Source organism: Dromiciops gliroides, chromosome 6, assembly GCF_019393635.1.
Source record: "Dromiciops gliroides isolate mDroGli1 chromosome 6, mDroGli1.pri, whole genome shotgun sequence".
Taxonomy (NCBI): Eukaryota; Metazoa; Chordata; class Mammalia; order Microbiotheria; family Microbiotheriidae; genus Dromiciops; species Dromiciops gliroides.
The window spans coordinates 19,055,479-19,073,736 of record NC_057866.1 but is presented as its reverse complement, the minus strand read 5'-3'; the positions used below and the strand labels follow the sequence as shown (position 1 = coordinate 19,073,736).

Here is an 18,258-nt window from a genome sequence, read left to right as displayed (position 1 = left end):
GCATGTTCAGGCAGTCCTGAGGAGAGAGGACAGGTAAAAGGTATTCTGAATGGTACAGAATTATATGCCTAAACCTTAAGCAGGAAAATGAAAGCTGAATATAGTCAAATGCATCACACTTGATACTACAGGACTGAGTATATATTCGGAAACAATGAACAATTCAGGAAAAGCATTGAACTATTCATAGTGAAAAGTCATGAGGTTTGTGCAAAGCATTTGAATATAAATTAATTATCTGAGTTTGGAGGAATAGTTGAACTGAAGTCTTCCTTCCTCAGAAGTTAAATATTTCTCTAGCAGTATATACTACAATAAGAATCTTTTTGTAGATATTACAGTTTATGGAAAATAGAATCTCAGGAGTATATTTCTAATGTTCTGATGTCCAATGGCTTGAATTTTCTTGGATACTTGGATGAGCCAGGTATATTTTGGCACAAATTTATGTTGTCCCACAGATGAGTACACATAATTGTTTAAGGGAATTTGTAAATAATTGTTCTCCCATTCTTTCCTCAACCCCTGCTTGGTATAGTAAATAATAACATTATATAATGCGATTACTGCTTATCTCATACTGCATCAAAGTGACCTGCTCAGAAAAGAAGAAAAAGATCATGCAAAAAGTTGAGAAAAGAAGAGATTTGGGTTCCGGAATGAGGATGGTCATTTGCACTCTTCCAAGAATGAGCCACAGTGAGTATGTGACAAAAGGATTAATCTCCATAAATAGAATTTCATAAGTAGGTAGGCCATTGGAGTGACACTGAGGAAAAATATTAGAAGTATTGAGAGTTGATGGACCCCTGCTGTGTTAGAGAATAGGAGGAATTAGAGAAAAATTCTCAGCTTTGTTCTGGCTTGAGGAGGAAATTTTGTTCGGGTTTCAATATTTTCGTGGACTTCTGCTGATACGCCCATGTCATATCCTGGCTTACCCACCAGAAGCAGTCCCATCAGCCATTACCATGGAGTTTTTTTGCAGGATAATTAATCTTTTAAGTTGTTGTTCATGAGAATGAAAGCCAAAAATTGGAAATAGTTTCAGAAAGAACATTGTAATAACTTTTGGTAGATATGAGCAAGCCAGGAAGGAGGTATGGCTCTCTTCTCCTGATTCTGGAAAATTTACACCATACAGATTTATATAAGCATATCCACAAATGAACCACATGTATGCAGTTAGGCAACTTTACTGATAGGTGAACTTGAAAGCAAAGTATATTGAGATGGATATGAATATCATAAAATGTGGGTGAAGCCAAAACATGAGAATAAAAAAAAACACACAATCTTGGGTGCACCCAAAACAAGACCTGATTGTGGACCCAACGTGAAAATTTTTTGAGTAGATCCATGATCTACTGAAATACCAAATTCCTTGCAGTCATCTCCAGCTTTTTTAGAAAGTTATTTGGATTAAGTGACATTCTGGTTGAAGGTCACATCAAGTTTGATTTAAACAGTATAATAATTAGTTTCCCAAACAACATAATAAATTATTTTACCAAAAAATTAACTTGAAGTAAGACTCTACCAATGCTTTAATTGGTCTGGTGATCTTAGACATAATGCTGGGCAGCATAAAGCAATGGACTTTGGATTATATAGACCCAAACCCATCTGATCATTTTGACTAATTGAATGTGTCATTTCCTAGTTAATAACTCTTTAAAATGGTGGATTTTGCCACTACCTTAAATGATTCTAGGTTGGTTTGTTTGTTTTTCTAGGAGAAAAAATACACTGATCCTCAGGTATGAGAGTTTTATTTTAGTTTTTGTGAGGCAATATGGGTTAAGTGACTTGCCCAGGGTCACACAGATAGTAAGTATTAAGTGTCTGAGGCTGGATTTGAATTCAGGTACTCCTGACTCCAGCACCGGTGCTCTATCCACTGCACGATCTAGCTGCCCCTGAGAGTTTTTTACAAAGGAAAGTTGCATAATGAAGGAGATGTGTTTATCATAAAGATGATCACAAACCCAAGGTATACTTTCTTAGAACTAGTGTTCCATCTTTTACTTTGCATGGAGTTGGCATCAGCAGTATGCAAGGAAATATTTAATAACTGTCTTTCTGAAAAAGAAATATATACAATTTATTAGCATCATCAATAATTTTCCATCAATTTCATGTTGATAAAATCAACAAAATGGCAAATCAAGCTGTTATATCTGCTGATTTCTAAAGTGTAAATGCTCACACTGAAAATTCAACTATTTAATAGAACACCTGTAACCTGTAATCTTTGACCAGAGATGAACTCACTGGGACTAATCAGAATACATTTAATACCTTAACATAGGACTCTGGTGGGATTTGAACTTAGAACCTTTGAATTTCTTTATTTTTGTTATGAGTGTATTGTGTCACAGAGGAAATTGGAAAACCTATTTTTTTCCCCCAAATGTCCTTTGAATGTCAGTCTCTTTATGTATCAATGAAAGATGGAGACTTACAAAACTACCTCAGGAATAGGCTTGGTTTGATCACATCCACAATCACTCTAGCTTCAATATTATCTAAACTTTTGAGCAAAACTTAAATATGAAACAATCATGGCTTTACAATGTCCTCTGAAACAAAACTTTGAACTATCACATCAAAATACTGCAGTCTACTACAACTGCTGAGATATTTCAAAGCATATTTTCTCAGTCATTCATTTACAACAACTCAGAATGTATCCTCCTTTTTATAATGAATTGTGTGGATTCTGAATCTTAAATGTGCCCCACTCAAAGCCTCTACTGGAAGAAGTCAGTAATGGTAAATTCTCTGTCTCCTCAAATAAGTCATTTCAGTGTAGAAGTTTGATTTTGTATAAAATTGCCTTTATTTTACCAAAATTTGTTTTTCTGCCACTTTTATGTATTGTTCTTATTTCTACCTTGACAAATCAAGCAGAACCAGAAAAGATCTTTTTTTTTTTCAGACATAAAACTCAGTTTTATTCATATGATTCAACACTTGAGCTTGTTTTTAAAAAATCAATCTGGGACTTCCAGGTACCATCGACCTCTACCTTTAGGTGGGAGGCTTGTAACTGCAAGCTAATACTGCTAGACTTGGAAATAGGTTCAGACCTTAAGAGTCATATTTCTGCCCCTCATCATTAAAACAGTCACATCCTGTAACAATTACTATTTCAGAATTTGACCTATATTATTCAAAAATTCTAAATTATCTATACCAAACTAATCTATAGGACTTGCTCAACCTCAAAAGGTCTAGCAAATTGGCAGAGCTAGGATACTTTTGTCATACTTCTGTTCCAAAATGCCTACCAAAAATAAAAATTATAAAATGACTCTAAAATATTCACACAAAGATGTATTATCCTATTCAATCTAGACTGCCACAATCAGGAAGAAAGAAAGCAAGAGGAATATTTTTCTTGCATCTTAGTGGAAACCTTAAAAGCAGACATAACTGCTCCAGGTCTGTCAAGGAGATGCATAGATCTTTCTTCTTTTGACAGTTCTTTACCTGTTCTGTCTTTCCTTCTCTAGGTTAATCATTTCCAATTCCTTTACCTCACAGTTATGTGGTAAAGTTTCTAGCGTTTTTCCAAAACAACGAATATATTCACCAGTTTGTCAATGTTTCACAAAACATTGCACCCAGAAATGAAGTAAACTTGAGGTTTGATAGGATGGAGAAGAGTGATACTATTCTTATAATTCATTCTTATATTATGCTTCTATTAATTCATTCTAATATTTTATTTATTTTTGGAGGTATTCACATAATTCCTATGAACTTTATCAGGCTTGAATTTACTAAAGTCCCCACATGATTTTCACCTATGGCAATTCTTGTCTTGACAAATAGCAACAAAATAATTTAAAATTATGATTGATTTCTTTAGAAGACAGAGATTTATCAATCACTTGGTCCATAAATAATGGTTAAGAAACTGCTATGAGTCAAGATCTTTGGTAATTGCTGAGGATATATAAAAAAGGCAAAAGATAATGACGGATTTCAAGAACCACAGGGTCAAATGAGGAAAACAACATGAAAACCGCTATAGACAAACAAGGTGTAGACAGGAATAACTGTAGATGATCAATGGAGGGAGGGTCCTGAAATTAAGGGGGATTTGTAAAGGCTTCCTGTAAAATTACTGTACAATTGAAGTGCAGTTTTTCATACATATTTACTGACCATTTCTTACATGCCTAGGACACATCTACACTTCTGAGAGTTACCAAGAAAAATAGAAGCTTTCAGTGTAAATAGTTATTGATTTTCTTTTTTTTTTTTTTCTTTTTTTTTTTTTTGGTGAGGCAATTGGGGTTAAGTGACTTGCCCAGGGTCACACAGCTAGTAAGTGTTAAGTGTCTGAGGCCAGAGTTGAACTCAGGTACTCCTGACTCCAGGGCCGGTACTCTATCCACTGCGCCATCTAGCTGCCCCCGTTATTGATTTTCTTAATTTAAGGATCAGAAAGTTGAACCGGGAAGATACTTCACAGTATTATCTCATCTAGCTAACTGGTTGTGGATAGATAGGTACAATATGCATTTTTTTTTTTTTGCAAGGCAATGAGGGTTAAGTGACTTGTCCTGGGTCACACAGCTAGTCTGAGGCCAGATTTGAACTCAGATACTCCTGAATCCAGGGTCAGTGTTTTATCCATTGTGACACCTAGCTGTCCCCCACATTATGCATTTTTAAGTTTAATTTTCATATTTTTCTTCCATCCTTAAGTCTAGATGTTCAACAACACACTAAATCAAGCATTGATTTATGCTTTTTGGGAATTCTAAGGTGTTAAATTCTCATACTGAAAATTTAACTATCAGTTCTTTTGAACTCATCTCAATAGGTCAGGAACCAGGTAAATATATATCTCCACATCTAAAATATGTTTCTCTGAACAATTTTAAAAAATAATCCTAAGATACAGTGATTTATTTGAAATGCAAGTTCTAGAACAATTATCCTTGGCCTTCTAAATTTTTCCCCCCATTTATTCCCTTACCAGATGAAACCAATTGAAAATGGTTCCAGGAAATATTTCTCATGTAACCACATTCATTCTCATTGGAGTTTCAGATCGTCCAGAGCTTCAAGTTCCCCTCTTCTTAATCTTTTTAGCAATCTATGGAGTGACAGTTACTGGAAATGTAGGAATCATCACACTCACTAGTATAGATTCTCAACTTCAAACTCCCATGTACTTTTTCCTCAGACACTTGGCTATCATTAATCTTGGGAATTCTACTGTCATTGCTCCCCAGATGCTGGTCAATTTCTTGGTAGAGAAGAAAATAGTTTCCTACTATGGGTGTGCAACTCAACTTGGAGGTTTTTTAGTCTTCATTGTTGCTGAGATTTTCATGTTGGCTGCCATGGCCTATGACCGCTATGTGGCTATTTGCAATCCCCTATTATACATGGTTGTAGTGTCAAGGAAGGTTTGCATCCTGCTTGTTGTCCTTACATACATTTATAGCTTTTCAACAGCCGTGACAGTCACCTCTTGTGTTTTCTCAATGTCCTACTGTTCTTCCAACATCATTAATCATTTTTACTGTGATAATGTCCCTTTGTTAGCTTTATCTTGCTCTGGTACCCATTTGCCAGAGACAGTAGTCTTTATCTCCTCAGCTACCAATCTCTTTTTTTCCATGACAATTGTACTGGTTTCATACTTCCACATTATCTTGGCTATCCTGAGGATACGTTCAGCAGAAGGGAGACAGAAAGCCTTCTCCACCTGTGCTTCTCACATGACAGCTGTCACTGTTTTCTATGGGACACTCCTTTTCATGTATTTGCAGCCCAGGTCAAACCATTCCTTAGACACTGATAAAATGGCTTCAGTGTTTTACACACTAGTGATCCCCATGCTGAATCCTATGATCTATAGTTTGAGGAACAAGGATGTGAAGGAGGCTCTAAAGAGAGCCCTCACCAACCCTTGCCAAAACTGTAAAAACTTGTAATTTGACAAATATTTGAGTAAACCATGAGATTCATAAGCTGAAACAGGAGTTATAGGAGTGCAATGGGTACAGGCAGTAAATTATTGGGAATGGGTGACAACCTGGCAATAATAAATTAATTAAACAAAAAAGAAAAGAAATTATAAAAATGTCTTGGAATGGAAATAAACAGATCTGGTATCCCATCAAGAAGAACAGTCAAGAGTCTAGAAGAAAGGCAATATGAAAGCTAGTTAGGACAAACAAAATAAGCTTGGGGAGAGAATCAGAAGAATTTAGAATGAAGGAAAATAAGATAAAATGTAGAAACCAGAGGACTGTGTACTGAGAATTTTATATTAACCTTTTGCAAATCCTTTTGCATCCTACTGATATGGGAGGTTATAATATTGTGCAGCATTGTAGGTGGAGTAAATGGGGCTATATATGTGCTTTGTCGGAGTATTTGAGTTTCATAAATGCTTCAAATGTATTTAAAACCACAATTATTGATTTTTATTCTATTGAATGATCTAATGATACTCTAGTTTTGTTTAAACCTACAGTGGTGGGGCAGCTAGGTGGTACAATTGATAAAGCACGGGCCCTGGATTCAGGAGGTCCTGAGTTCAAATCCGCCCTCAGACACGTGACACTTACTAGCTGTGTGACCTTGGGGAAGTCACTTAACCGTCATTGCCCTGCCCCCCCCCCAAAACAACAACAAAAAAACAAAACAAACAAATCTCCAGTGGTATGACCTGAAATGTGAATGTCATTTCACTATATTTCAATTAGTCAATAAGCACTTATTAAGCACCTACTTTGTACTAGACCCTGAGTTATATTTTGAGTATAAAAGAAAGGCAAAAGACAGCCACAACTCTTAATAATCTCACAGTCTAATGGGGAAAATAACAACTGTTATACACAGGAGACATTGGAGATAATCAATAAAGGGAACATTCTAGCTTTAGGAGGATCAGGAAAGTATTCCATTGGAAGGAGGATTTTATCTATGATATGAAGGCAGGAAGGAGGTGGAAATGAGCAGGGAGTGAATTCTAGATTTTGGAAACAACCTATATGAATGTTTCTGGAGTCAGAAGATGGAATGCCGTGCTTAAGTAACATCAAGGAGAAAAGTATAACAAGATTACAGAGCAGATTCTTAGGAGTTAAGGAGTAAGAAGACTGCAAAGGTAGGAGGGGGCAGGTTTTGCAAAGTTTTGAATGTTATAACAAGGAGTTATATATTATCATGGACGACATAGTGAGAGATGGGAATGGGGGTCACAATCAACCCAAAGATCACTTTGGCAGCTGATCAAAAGATCGCTTAGAGACAGAAGAGATTTTTGAGAGGTAAACCAATCAGTAGACTAAGGCAGGAGACCAGGGATTAAAGGATGAGATCATCGTTTGGTGTAGTGGCAGTGTTGGAGGAGAGAGGGGTAACAGATTCTGCCATAATGTCTTATGATATGACATTAGCTTTTCTCAGCTGTCTCTGAGCTTTACAACCCTTTCAAAATGTTTTTATATGATGATTCTATAAGGGAATGAAGGATTCTATTCAGTTTAAAATTTGAGAGATATATTTAGCACCATTTATATATTTATAAGCAATGAATACCTTCATATATGTCTTTCTTCTTTTCTACCACAGGTTCACTCATGTATAGACATTGTATTTATATATTTGTTCCTTAAATAGCAAAAGAATTAAGAGGAAGGTCTGCAGGCTGCTGATTGAGACATTGGGGCAGATTTATTGGAGGATAAGGATGTTGCTCACATAGGTTTTCAGGCATAGACAGGATTGTCATCTACATTGCTAGCAGTAAGAACCACATAAACAAAAGTCTGTATGAGGCCTATTCTAGATATTTGAATAACAGTCCATTGGTACACAGAAAGAATTATACACATATCTATATCTATATCTATCTACTTATCTATCTATCTATCTATCTATCTATCTATCTATCTATCTATCTATCTATCTATCTATATGTATGTATATAGAGACAGAGGCAGAAACAGAATACGTATATATATTCATGTATATATGTATGAATATATCTCATATATGTATGTATGTATTTCATTTATACATATTCTCTGTCTCTCCCTCCATTGGAGGGTATAGTTGAATTCATTTCCCAATTTGAACTTACTTTCCCCTTATGTTACTATTCTATCATATGTATTTTTAAGTGTACTGATTGGCAACATTGGTCAGTTGTTATGTACAGTTTCTATGAATGTGTGTGTTGGTGATAGAAGAGAAGAGACACATATGAAGATATTAATTTCTTTGTTTTTGTTGTTATTGTTGTGAGGCAATTTGGGTTAAGTGACTTGCCCAGGGTCACACAGCTAGTAGGTATCAAGTGTCTGATGCCGGATTTGAACTTCAGTCCTCCTGACTCCAGGGCCAGTGCTTTATCCACTGCACCACCTAGTTGCCCCAAGATATTAATTTCTCACAAAGATGAGTTTATACCTATCTATCTATCTATCTATCATCTATTTAAACATATCATTAAAATGAATATTTGATTGAACTTTAAGTATATGTATCATTTAATATATTATTTATCCTAAATTAAATAGAAAAGGGGCAGCTAGGTGGTACAGTGGATAGAGCACCAGCCCAGGATGTATGAGGACCTGAGTTTAAATCTTGCCTCAGGCACTTAACACTTACTAGCTGTGTGATCCTGGGCAAGTCACTTAAACCCAATTGCCTCATACCAAAAATAAATAAATAAATGAATAAATGAATGAATGAATAAATAAATAAATGGGAAATAAATATTTTCTAATCTATCTGTCTCTTCATTTTTGTCTATTTGGCTAAAAATACAAGAATTTCTATCAACAAGAAATTGTAAAATTCACCTACATTTTTTTTCTACCATGTACTTCAATAAGCAACCATTTTCTTTTGTCTTAATTTCAATAAAAAATACAGAAATAAACTTGATGCAGAAACATATTTAAGAAGTGTTTCATTTCTGTTCAACCAAATATTCCAAAACTTTGTACAAATAAAAAAGCCCCAAAATAAAATTTAAAATATACTCAATTTATCATTTTGACATCTTCTGTTATATCTTATTTCACTAAATATTAGTTATTTCCAACAAAATTCATAAATATAATATCATAGATCAAATTAAATATCTAAGATATTGCTATATTACTTGAATGTCACATAAATATGCATAATCATTTTCTAATTGGAGTTTATAATTTATATATTTTTATGGTTATAGAATACAATATATATATATATAATATTTCAATGAGATACTTTTGAGCTTTTGAAGGCAACATTTATAATTAAGTTTATTGTAAGTACTTAATAAATTTATGTTTATTATAAATAGAATGTCATTTTGGTGTCATTCAAAACTGTTTGTGTTTGGTAGCATTTTAACTTAACAGAGAAAAAAAAATTGGGAAATATTGCTATAATATTGATGGTACAACCAAGGACCATATAGTTATTTGGTGTACATGATATGACATCTCCCATCTCTATACCTTTGCAGTCCCATAACTGAAATGTACTCTTTCCTCACATCTTCACATCAAATTTCTTATGTCCTTCAGACAAAGCTCAAGCTAAACCTTCCACCTAAAGCCTTTACTGATGTTCCCAGATCAGTGGATTCCCTCACAAAACTGCATTATATTTGTCATATATTTGAACTATATATTCTTGTATACATTAATTATTTCCATTTGCGAATTATCTCTACTTGATTATGTTTATGTCTTGTTAAAACAGTATTTCTCTCTCTGTGTATATATACACACATATATACATATTTACACACACATATATGTGTGTGTATATCTATATGTGTGTGTATGTATGTATGTATATATATGTGTGTGTGTATGTGTGTGTGTATATATATATATATATATATATATATATATATATATATATATATATATGGTGTTTCCTTGTTGTTGTTGGGGCAACGAAGGTTAAGTGACTTGCATAGCATTATACAGCTAGTAAGTGTCAGGTGTCCGAGGCCAGATTTGAACTCAGGTCCTCCCGAATCCAGAGCCAGTACTTTCTCCACTGAGCCACCTAGCTGGCCCTGTGAAGTCTATATTTGACCTTTCTTTGGGTCCCTTGTGCTTAGTACAATGATTGACACATAGTAAGTGCTTAATAAATGTTTGTTGACTTACTAATATGCACATATGGTCCAGGATATGAGTCAAAATTTCAGGTTAGAGTCTACTTCCTTTTTAGTCTTTGTATCCAAAATAAATAAGAGAATTCTTGGCACACAAGAGAAGCTTAAAAGTTACTTGATTTTTTTTCTTTGTTCTTTCTCCCCTCCCCCCCCCCCGCAGGGCAATGAGGGTTAAGTGACTTGCCCAGGGTCATACAGCTCTAATAGATGTCAAGTGTCTGAAGATGGATTTGAATTCAGGTCCTCCTGATTCCAGGGTCAGTGCTCTATCCTATCCACTAAACTACCTAGGTGCCCCCAATTGATTGATTATTTTTATTTTTACTGAATCTCATATATCTCCAGGTTGGCAAGCTATTGTACAGAATAGTGTGAGTACTGAAAGTTTAGTAATTCATCAACAGTCAAATAGATAGTAGGTATAGACATGGTAACTTAAACTGAGTTCTTGACACTTACGCTGGCTTTCTCTTCATACCACAAAACTCTCTTCTACTCTACTCAGCAAGTGAGTTTCAGTGTATAGGGCTTTCAATCAGGATGGCCTTAGTTAAAATCCTGCTTCAATCACATTTACATGGATGACTCTGGTCATGTCAGTGAACTTCCCAATAACTCAGATTATTCATCTATAAAATAAGGATAATAATAGCATCTATTTCCCAAGACTGTTATGAGTATTCAAGCAAATGAAATATGTATTATAATTATAAAAGTATCATATTTCCCTATGAGATACATATTAACATATTTTGCAAAGTATAACTCTATTTCTATTATAGCCTGAGTATTTATCTTCTCAGGATCAAAAGAGCCAATAAATTTAATCTCCAAGTTCAACAAAGGGTGATGAAGTTTTCAGCCATAGTTAGTCAAGAAGATTTAGTAGTAAGAAAGCCCTTTGTTTAACTGAGTTTGAAAAGGTAGGATCTGCTCAAAGAAATCACAAGTCATTGAAATGTATTTTAAACAATCAATGAACATTCATTAAGCATTAATTATTTATTAAATATCTATGTATTACTATATCCTAAGAACTATATGTATATAGCACATATACACACTCATATATGCATATCTACTATATGCACATGTTCATATGTACATAAACTTTAAGTGTATATATATACATATATATGTATACAAAACTATATATATACACACACACACATATATATATGCACAAGTATATGTATATGTGTGTGTATGTGTGTGACTTATCTATTTTGTATAGAGATAAGAGTAGTCCCTACAAACCCTCTAAGAGTGAGGACACTCAGGCCCAGAGAAAACAAATAGCAACTTCTCTAGCATCCCAAAGGGTTATAGCCATGGAGAACACACAATTCTACCTACTGGGATTTTGAAATGGAGACTTGATCACATGTGAATATCAGTGTATCTTTATGTGAGATAAGAATTATTAATCAGCACATGAAACAACCTAAAATGGTAGGAAATTGCATTGATTACCAATACTCCTAGCAACTTCTCTGATGACAGTAGGTAATTCATTAAGCCTTCTCAGTGCTTCAGGGATAAGGTCTCAGGAGGCTGAGAAACTCATAAACTCTCCCCCTAGCAGTTGACTAGGGACAACATGAGCAAGGCATAGCAGATTCTCCACTCTTGGTGAGCAGACAACATTATTCTTGGTTTATTATCATTTCCATTATGCCCTTTGACTATGGGCAATCCTGAAGGTCCCTAGCTTCATATCCTGTCATTGCAGGGACTCTGCTCAAACAAATCTCACCAGCTGGGCCAGATATGTTAGAATAGTGACAACCAGGATATTTTAGTGATACATATAGTATACATGTTTCTAAAACATCAAAATGATCCAGACATCCCAACTGGAAGAGTGTATCACTGTTCCTACTCTCTTAGTGAATAGTACTGTTTTGCAAGTTGTATGATAAAAGTCTCAGTAGGGAACATTCAATGAGGCAGTCCCATCTACCTCATCATTTTGAGGATTCAAGTGATAATATTTTTATCAGTCTTACTTTCAATCTTTATCTCAGTTTTCTAAGTAAACTAATGAACAAAGAAAGCTGAATATATAGTAGACATGATTTAATTAATATGACCCATTTATTAGAATAAGAGATAAAGCTTTTCAAAATCCAGTCTTATTTTGATTTCCAAACACCTATAACACCCTGGGGGCAATAGACTTTACATGGTCGATTTGTGCTAATAATTATGATGGCAATGATAATTTGCATGCATGCCCATGATGCTTTAATATTTGTGAGACTTTGTCTCTGCATCATATAATTGGATCCTCAGAGCCATACCATGAGGCCAGTGATATAATTATCCTCTTTATATAGATGAGGAAACTGGACTTCTGAGAAATGACTTGTTTATATTTGCACATTTGGCAAAAGTCAGAAGTAGAATTAGAACACAGGACTTTCTGATGCAGGGCAAGGAATCTATTTGCTATGACACATTGCCTCACAATAGTGAGGTTTCCAGAAAACTGGCTTTGAAGTTAGGAAGCAGCCAGGTACTCCCCACCCCCAGGGACTTGCCATCAGCGTGATGCTGGTCAAATAATTTCACCTTTCTGATTATCCATTCCCTGATTCCAGGCTTTTACAATGCAGATAATATCAGCACCCTACAACATAGAGTTTTTGTGATAATCAAATGACAAAACATATTTAAAGCACCTTGCAAACCTTAAAGTATTTTATAATTATAAAATGTAAGGGTCATTATTAAAGTTACATCAATCCCATTTAAATACAGTAATAGAGGCTTGAGAGAATATTTAGAAATAAGCCAAAAGGAAGATTCTTTCTAAAATAAACATATGGATGTGAGAATCATTAAGTTTAAAGGTTTTAACTTGAAGTTTGGGGGCAGCTGTTCTAAGCTTTTGATATCTAAAATTACAGTTCTGTCCCATGACTAACATTTGCAACAGAGTTAGAACTCTTTAAGTAGGTATCCCTGGGATCTACTATATACTATTAACATGGGAACTGGAGATCTTTGGACATAGCTAGGATTGTAAAACAGGACTAAGCTAATATTAGATCTTATCGAGCAGGTGCAGATATAACAAATCTATTTCTAACTTGAAGGTCACACATAAACAAACTAGGGATAATTTTAGAGTTTTCTACTTGTTGCAGATGGGGTACTAGGGATTATGACTATCACTCCCATCCCATAAATTATAGTGAGTCATATCAAATTTTCTGAAAATTATCCAATTTTGTCAATTTCTTGAAGTGATCACAACAGGTTAGAATTACATGGCATATGAAGGATACTGGACAAAATGCATTCTCTTCCAATGCTTAGTTGTCTTCTGTTTATGAGAGGAAGAAATGGAAAGAAGGTCATAGCCTCACTTGCAGAGGTAGGTAAAAGGGAAAGGAAGGCTAAGGGGCTCCCCTCTTCTCAAATCCAGTTATTTTTATTTTCTTTTCATTCTGACTGATTTTTAAAAGTATTAGTTCATGAATATCCAAAAACAAATAACATTTCAAGTTCCTTTCACTCTAATGTCTTCTCACAGAATTTTTTTTTATGTTCCATAACACCAAGAGCCTAGAGTTATTCCCTTCCCACTTTGATATGTATAGAAATTGCTACTTTCCCTGGATAACCTATTATTGGATGAATTACCTGAGAGGGAAAGGTCTCTCTTCCATATGTGACATATTCAAACTAATAATTTTCATCAGGGCCAACTCTGTTTTTTATATAGTGTATGTAAATATCAAGAATAAAAATTCACACACCTGTTTTTTTTGGGGGGGTTTATTTGCATGTCCATCAGGAGGTTTTCTTACAGAAACATTTGATTATAAATCTTAGCTGATGAATGTCAAAGAAAATTTCCTGTAAATTAAAAAAATATGGGGGGGGCAGCTAGGTGACACAGTGGATAAAGCACCAGCCCTGGATTCAGGAGGCCTGAGTTCAAATCTGGCCTCAGACACTTGACATGTACGAGCTGTGTGACCCTGGGAAAGTCACTTAACTCTCATTGCCCCATAAAACAAACAAACAAAAATATGGAAGTTTGAATACTGCTCATTTTTGGTTGCTCAATCAGTTTTGTAATATATGCTCCAGGATACCATTATGAGAAAAATTCCATGAATAAAGTATATTATATCACTGAAAATGATAGGTATTAAATATATTAAAAAATTTTCCCAGGCTCAATTTCATTATGCAGACAACAAAGGAATCTGTCTATAGTTCAGACACTAAGGGAAGGTTATAGGAAGTAAGGAGATCTTGTTCTAACTCATCAATGTCATATTGACCAGTGAGTGGTATTCCTAAATATCCTACATAAATAAATTTTTGTGATTGATATCTATCGATTCAATCTTAGATTATCTCCCTTTCTTCTCAGACTCCTTTCCTTCGATAGAAGAAATGGATAAGTGGAATGAAACAACATTTTTTCAAGTAACAGAATTCATTCTCATGGGCATCACAGATCATCCTGACCTGCAGATTCCCCTTTTCCTTGTGTTCCTCATCATCTACCTGGCGATAGTTCTGGGGAACTTGGGTTTGATTATTTTGACCAAATTTGATTCTCACCTAAAAACTCCCATGTACTTTTTCCTCAGGAATCTGGCATTCATTGATCTTGGATACTCCACTGCAATTGGCCCAAAAATGTTGGTTAATTTTGTAGCAGAAAAAAATACTATCTCCTATATTGCATGTGCCACCCAGCTAGTTGTCTTTATAACCTTCATGATAAATGAACTTTTTATGCTTTCAGTGATGGCCTATGACCGCTACGTAGCCATCTGTAATCCCCTACTATACATGGTCATCATGTCAGACAAAATGTGCTGCCTCTTGGTTTCCATCCCGTATCTCTACAGCTCCTTTGAAGCACTGCTGATTACAATTAAGATTTTTAATTCATCTTTTTGGAAATCCAATGTAATTAGTCACTTCTACTGTGATAGTCTCCCCCTCTTAAGTATTTTAGGCAGTGATGCAAAAGATGTAGAATTAATTCTTCTGAGCCTTTCTGCTTTTAATTTAATTTCCTCCCTGCTGGTTGTTCTTGTTTCATATGGACTCATTCTTATGGCTGTCCTGAGGATGAACTCTGCTGAGGGTAGACACAAAGCTTTCTCCACCTGTGGCTCTCATCTCACAGTGGTGGTTGTGTTCTATGGAACACTAACTTTTATGTATTTACAGCCCAAGTCTAGCCATTCCTTTGATACAGACAAGATAGCTTCTGTCTTCTATACCCTGGTCATTCCCATGCTCAACCCTTTGATCTATAGTTTGAGAAATAAGGAGGTGAAAGGTGCCTTGAAAAGAGCCCTAGAAAATCAATGCAAATGTCTTCTTTAATAGACCATGTAGAATATGATTTTAATTGGTTATTGGAAGCAAATACCAAAACTGTGATATTTATATGAGAAGTGTTATATAATTTTATAGAAAAATAATTTTATCTGGTAGAAATTAAGACATGTGCCCTTAGCAAAATGGCCTTTAGTGGAAGGAGAAAGAAGTAAATCTAGGTTTTCTGACACAAAATATCAGACTCTATGCAATATACCTTATTGCCACCTCATCCATCTTCTCACATTTTTTAAATGTAGTTCATTTCTACCTCCTATGTTCTGAATCATATTTTAAAATCATAGAGATTAGCAGAAAAATATCATATTATATTCATGGTATACCTGACAAGTGAAGCCCTTATGGCATGTATTTGAGGAAGGTGTATATAGTGAACTCTGGAATAAGGTGAGCAGAGACTTGATGTGCATCATAGAACAAATCAAATTTCAAAGTAAGTTGTCATCCCATCATGGAGCCCAAACCAAGTCAGTAGGATGGATTTTCCCAAGTGTCCAAATGTCTCAATATAAGAGATCCAATCAAATTCAGAGGGGAGATATACGATGAAATATTGTTGTCTGGTCACCAGTATTGGGTCCTGGTAGAGGACACAATGGCTTCTCGTGTGTGTGTGTGTGTGTGTGTGTGTGTGTGTTTAATAAGGGTAAGAAGATAAGAAATCATGAATATTGGTTTAATGGTTTTAGGAAGGTAGGTAATGTAGTACAATTAGTTATAATCCCTAAATAGATTTTTAAAAAAAGAGTTAAAAGGGGGGCAGCTAGGTGGCTTAGTGGATAAAGCACTGGTCCTGGATTCAGGAAGACCTGAGTTTAAATGCAGCTTCAGACACTTGACACTAGCTGTGTGAACCTGGACAAGTCACTTAATCCGCATTATCTTGTGCCCCCCCCCCAAAAAAAAAAGACTTCAGTCTGTGTTCATTCAATATCAGTTCTTTCTTTGGAGGTGGATAGAATGCTTTATCATTAGTCCTTTGGGATTGTCTTGTATCATTGTTTGCTGAGAGTAGTTAATTCATTCACAATTGCTCATAGAACACTAATGCTGTCACTGCACAATGTTCTTCAGGCTCTGCTCACTTCCCTCTACATGAGTCAAATAAGTCTTTCCAGGTTTTTCTGAAATCATCCTGTTCATCATTTCCCTCAGCACAATAATATTCCACCACAACCACACACTATAGCTTGTTCAGTCATTCCCCAACTGATGGGAATTCCATAGATCTCCAATTCTAAGCCACCACAAGGAATTGTCATAAATATTTTTTATACATTTTTTTTCTTTTCTCCTTTTCACAGTTATTATTATTAACTGTTTCCCTACATCCTATTCCCTTCCCCATGATAATTATTCTATTATCCATCTTATTTCACCCTATCCCTATCCCTCCTCAAAAGGGATTTGTTTCTGACTGCCCCTTCCCACACATTGCCCTCCTTTCTTTCACCATTCCCTCCTTATCCCTTTCCCCTCCTACTTTCTCCCTGGGTTAGATAGATGACTCAACCTAATTGAGTGTGTATGTTAATACCTTCTTGAGTATAATCTGATGATATTAAGGTCTGTGAGCCAATTCTGAAGAGTGTGAGACTCAATCACTACCCCACTCCTTCTCCATCTCTCCCCCCACTCCATAAGCACTTTTCTCTTTCTTTCATGTGGGATCTCACCCCATTCTACCTCTCTTCTACCCCTTCCCAGAAGGAATGTAGTTCTCTCACACCTCAATTTTACCCTAAAGATGTCATCGTGGGGCAGCCAGGTGACACAGTGGACAAAGCACCCACCCTGGATCCAGTAGGACGAAGCCCAAATCAGACCCCAGTCACAAGACACTCATCCCCAGGCATGACCCAACTCTGACCACCCAACAACAACAACAAAAAAGATAAACAAAAAATAAATATTTTACAGATAGCTTCCCTTATTAATCAATTCCCAACTTGTCTTCTGTCTAAATTTATTTCTATCATTTACCTTTATAGTGAGAAATTTCTTATGAGTTAGATGTATCATCTTCCCATGTAGGAATGTAAGCAGTTTAATCTTTTAATGTCCTTCTGAATTCATTTTTCCTGTTTACCTTTTTATGTTTCTCTAGAGTCTTGCATTTGAAAGTCAAATTTTCTATTCAGTTTAGTTCTTTTCATCACAAATACGTGAAAGTCCTTTTTTTCATGGAAGCCACATTTTTTCCCATGAAAGATTATACTCAGTTTTGCTGGGTAGGTGATTCTTGGTTGAAATCCCAGTTCTTTTGCCCCCTGGAATATCATATTCCATGCCTTCTAATACTTTAATGTAGAAGCTGTTAGATCTTGTGCTATCTGACTAAGGCTCCACAGTACTTGAATTGTTTTTTTTTTTTTTTTCTGCCTGCTTGCAATATTTTCTCCTTTACCTGGGAGCTCTGGTATTTGGCTATAATATTCCTGGGAGTTTATATTTTGGGATCTCTTTCAGCAGGTGATCAGCAAATTCATTTAATTTCTATTTTACCTTCTGCTTCTAGAATATCAGGGTAATTTTTCCTCCTGGAAGATGATGTCTAAGCTTTTTCCTTTATCATGGTTTTCAGGTAGTCCAATAATTTTCAAATTATCTCTCCTGGATTTATTTTCCAGGTTACCTATTTTTCCAAGCAGATATTTCCTATTTCCCTCTATTTTGTTATTGATTTGGATTTGATTTTTTTTTCA

At 35.3% G+C, this 18,258-nt stretch overlaps 2 protein-coding genes and 1 non-coding gene across 3 annotated transcripts; 2 read left to right on the top strand and 1 right to left on the bottom strand.

The window, feature by feature from the left end:
* Positions 1-3,335: 3,335 nt before the first annotated feature.
* Positions 3,336-3,466, bottom strand: LOC122733150. The gene has a single exon (XR_006353743.1). It is a non-coding gene; the product is annotated as a small nucleolar RNA SNORA31 (small nucleolar RNA).
* Positions 3,467-3,661: 195 nt separating this feature from the next.
* Positions 3,662-5,963, top strand: LOC122731407 (olfactory receptor 8J2-like). The gene is made up of 2 exons (XM_043971507.1): positions 3,662-3,671; positions 5,026-5,963. Exons 1-2 carry the CDS (start codon positions 3,662-3,664, stop codon positions 5,961-5,963), a joined length of 948 nt encoding a protein of 315 aa, XP_043827442.1.
* Positions 5,964-14,584: 8,621 nt separating this feature from the next.
* LOC122732907 (olfactory receptor 8K3-like) lies at positions 14,585-15,538 on the top strand. The gene has a single exon (XM_043973333.1). It carries the CDS (start codon positions 14,588-14,590, stop codon positions 15,536-15,538), a length of 951 nt encoding a protein of 316 aa, XP_043829268.1. The 5' UTR covers positions 14,585-14,587.
* The last annotated feature ends 2,720 nt before the right edge of the window (positions 15,539-18,258 follow it).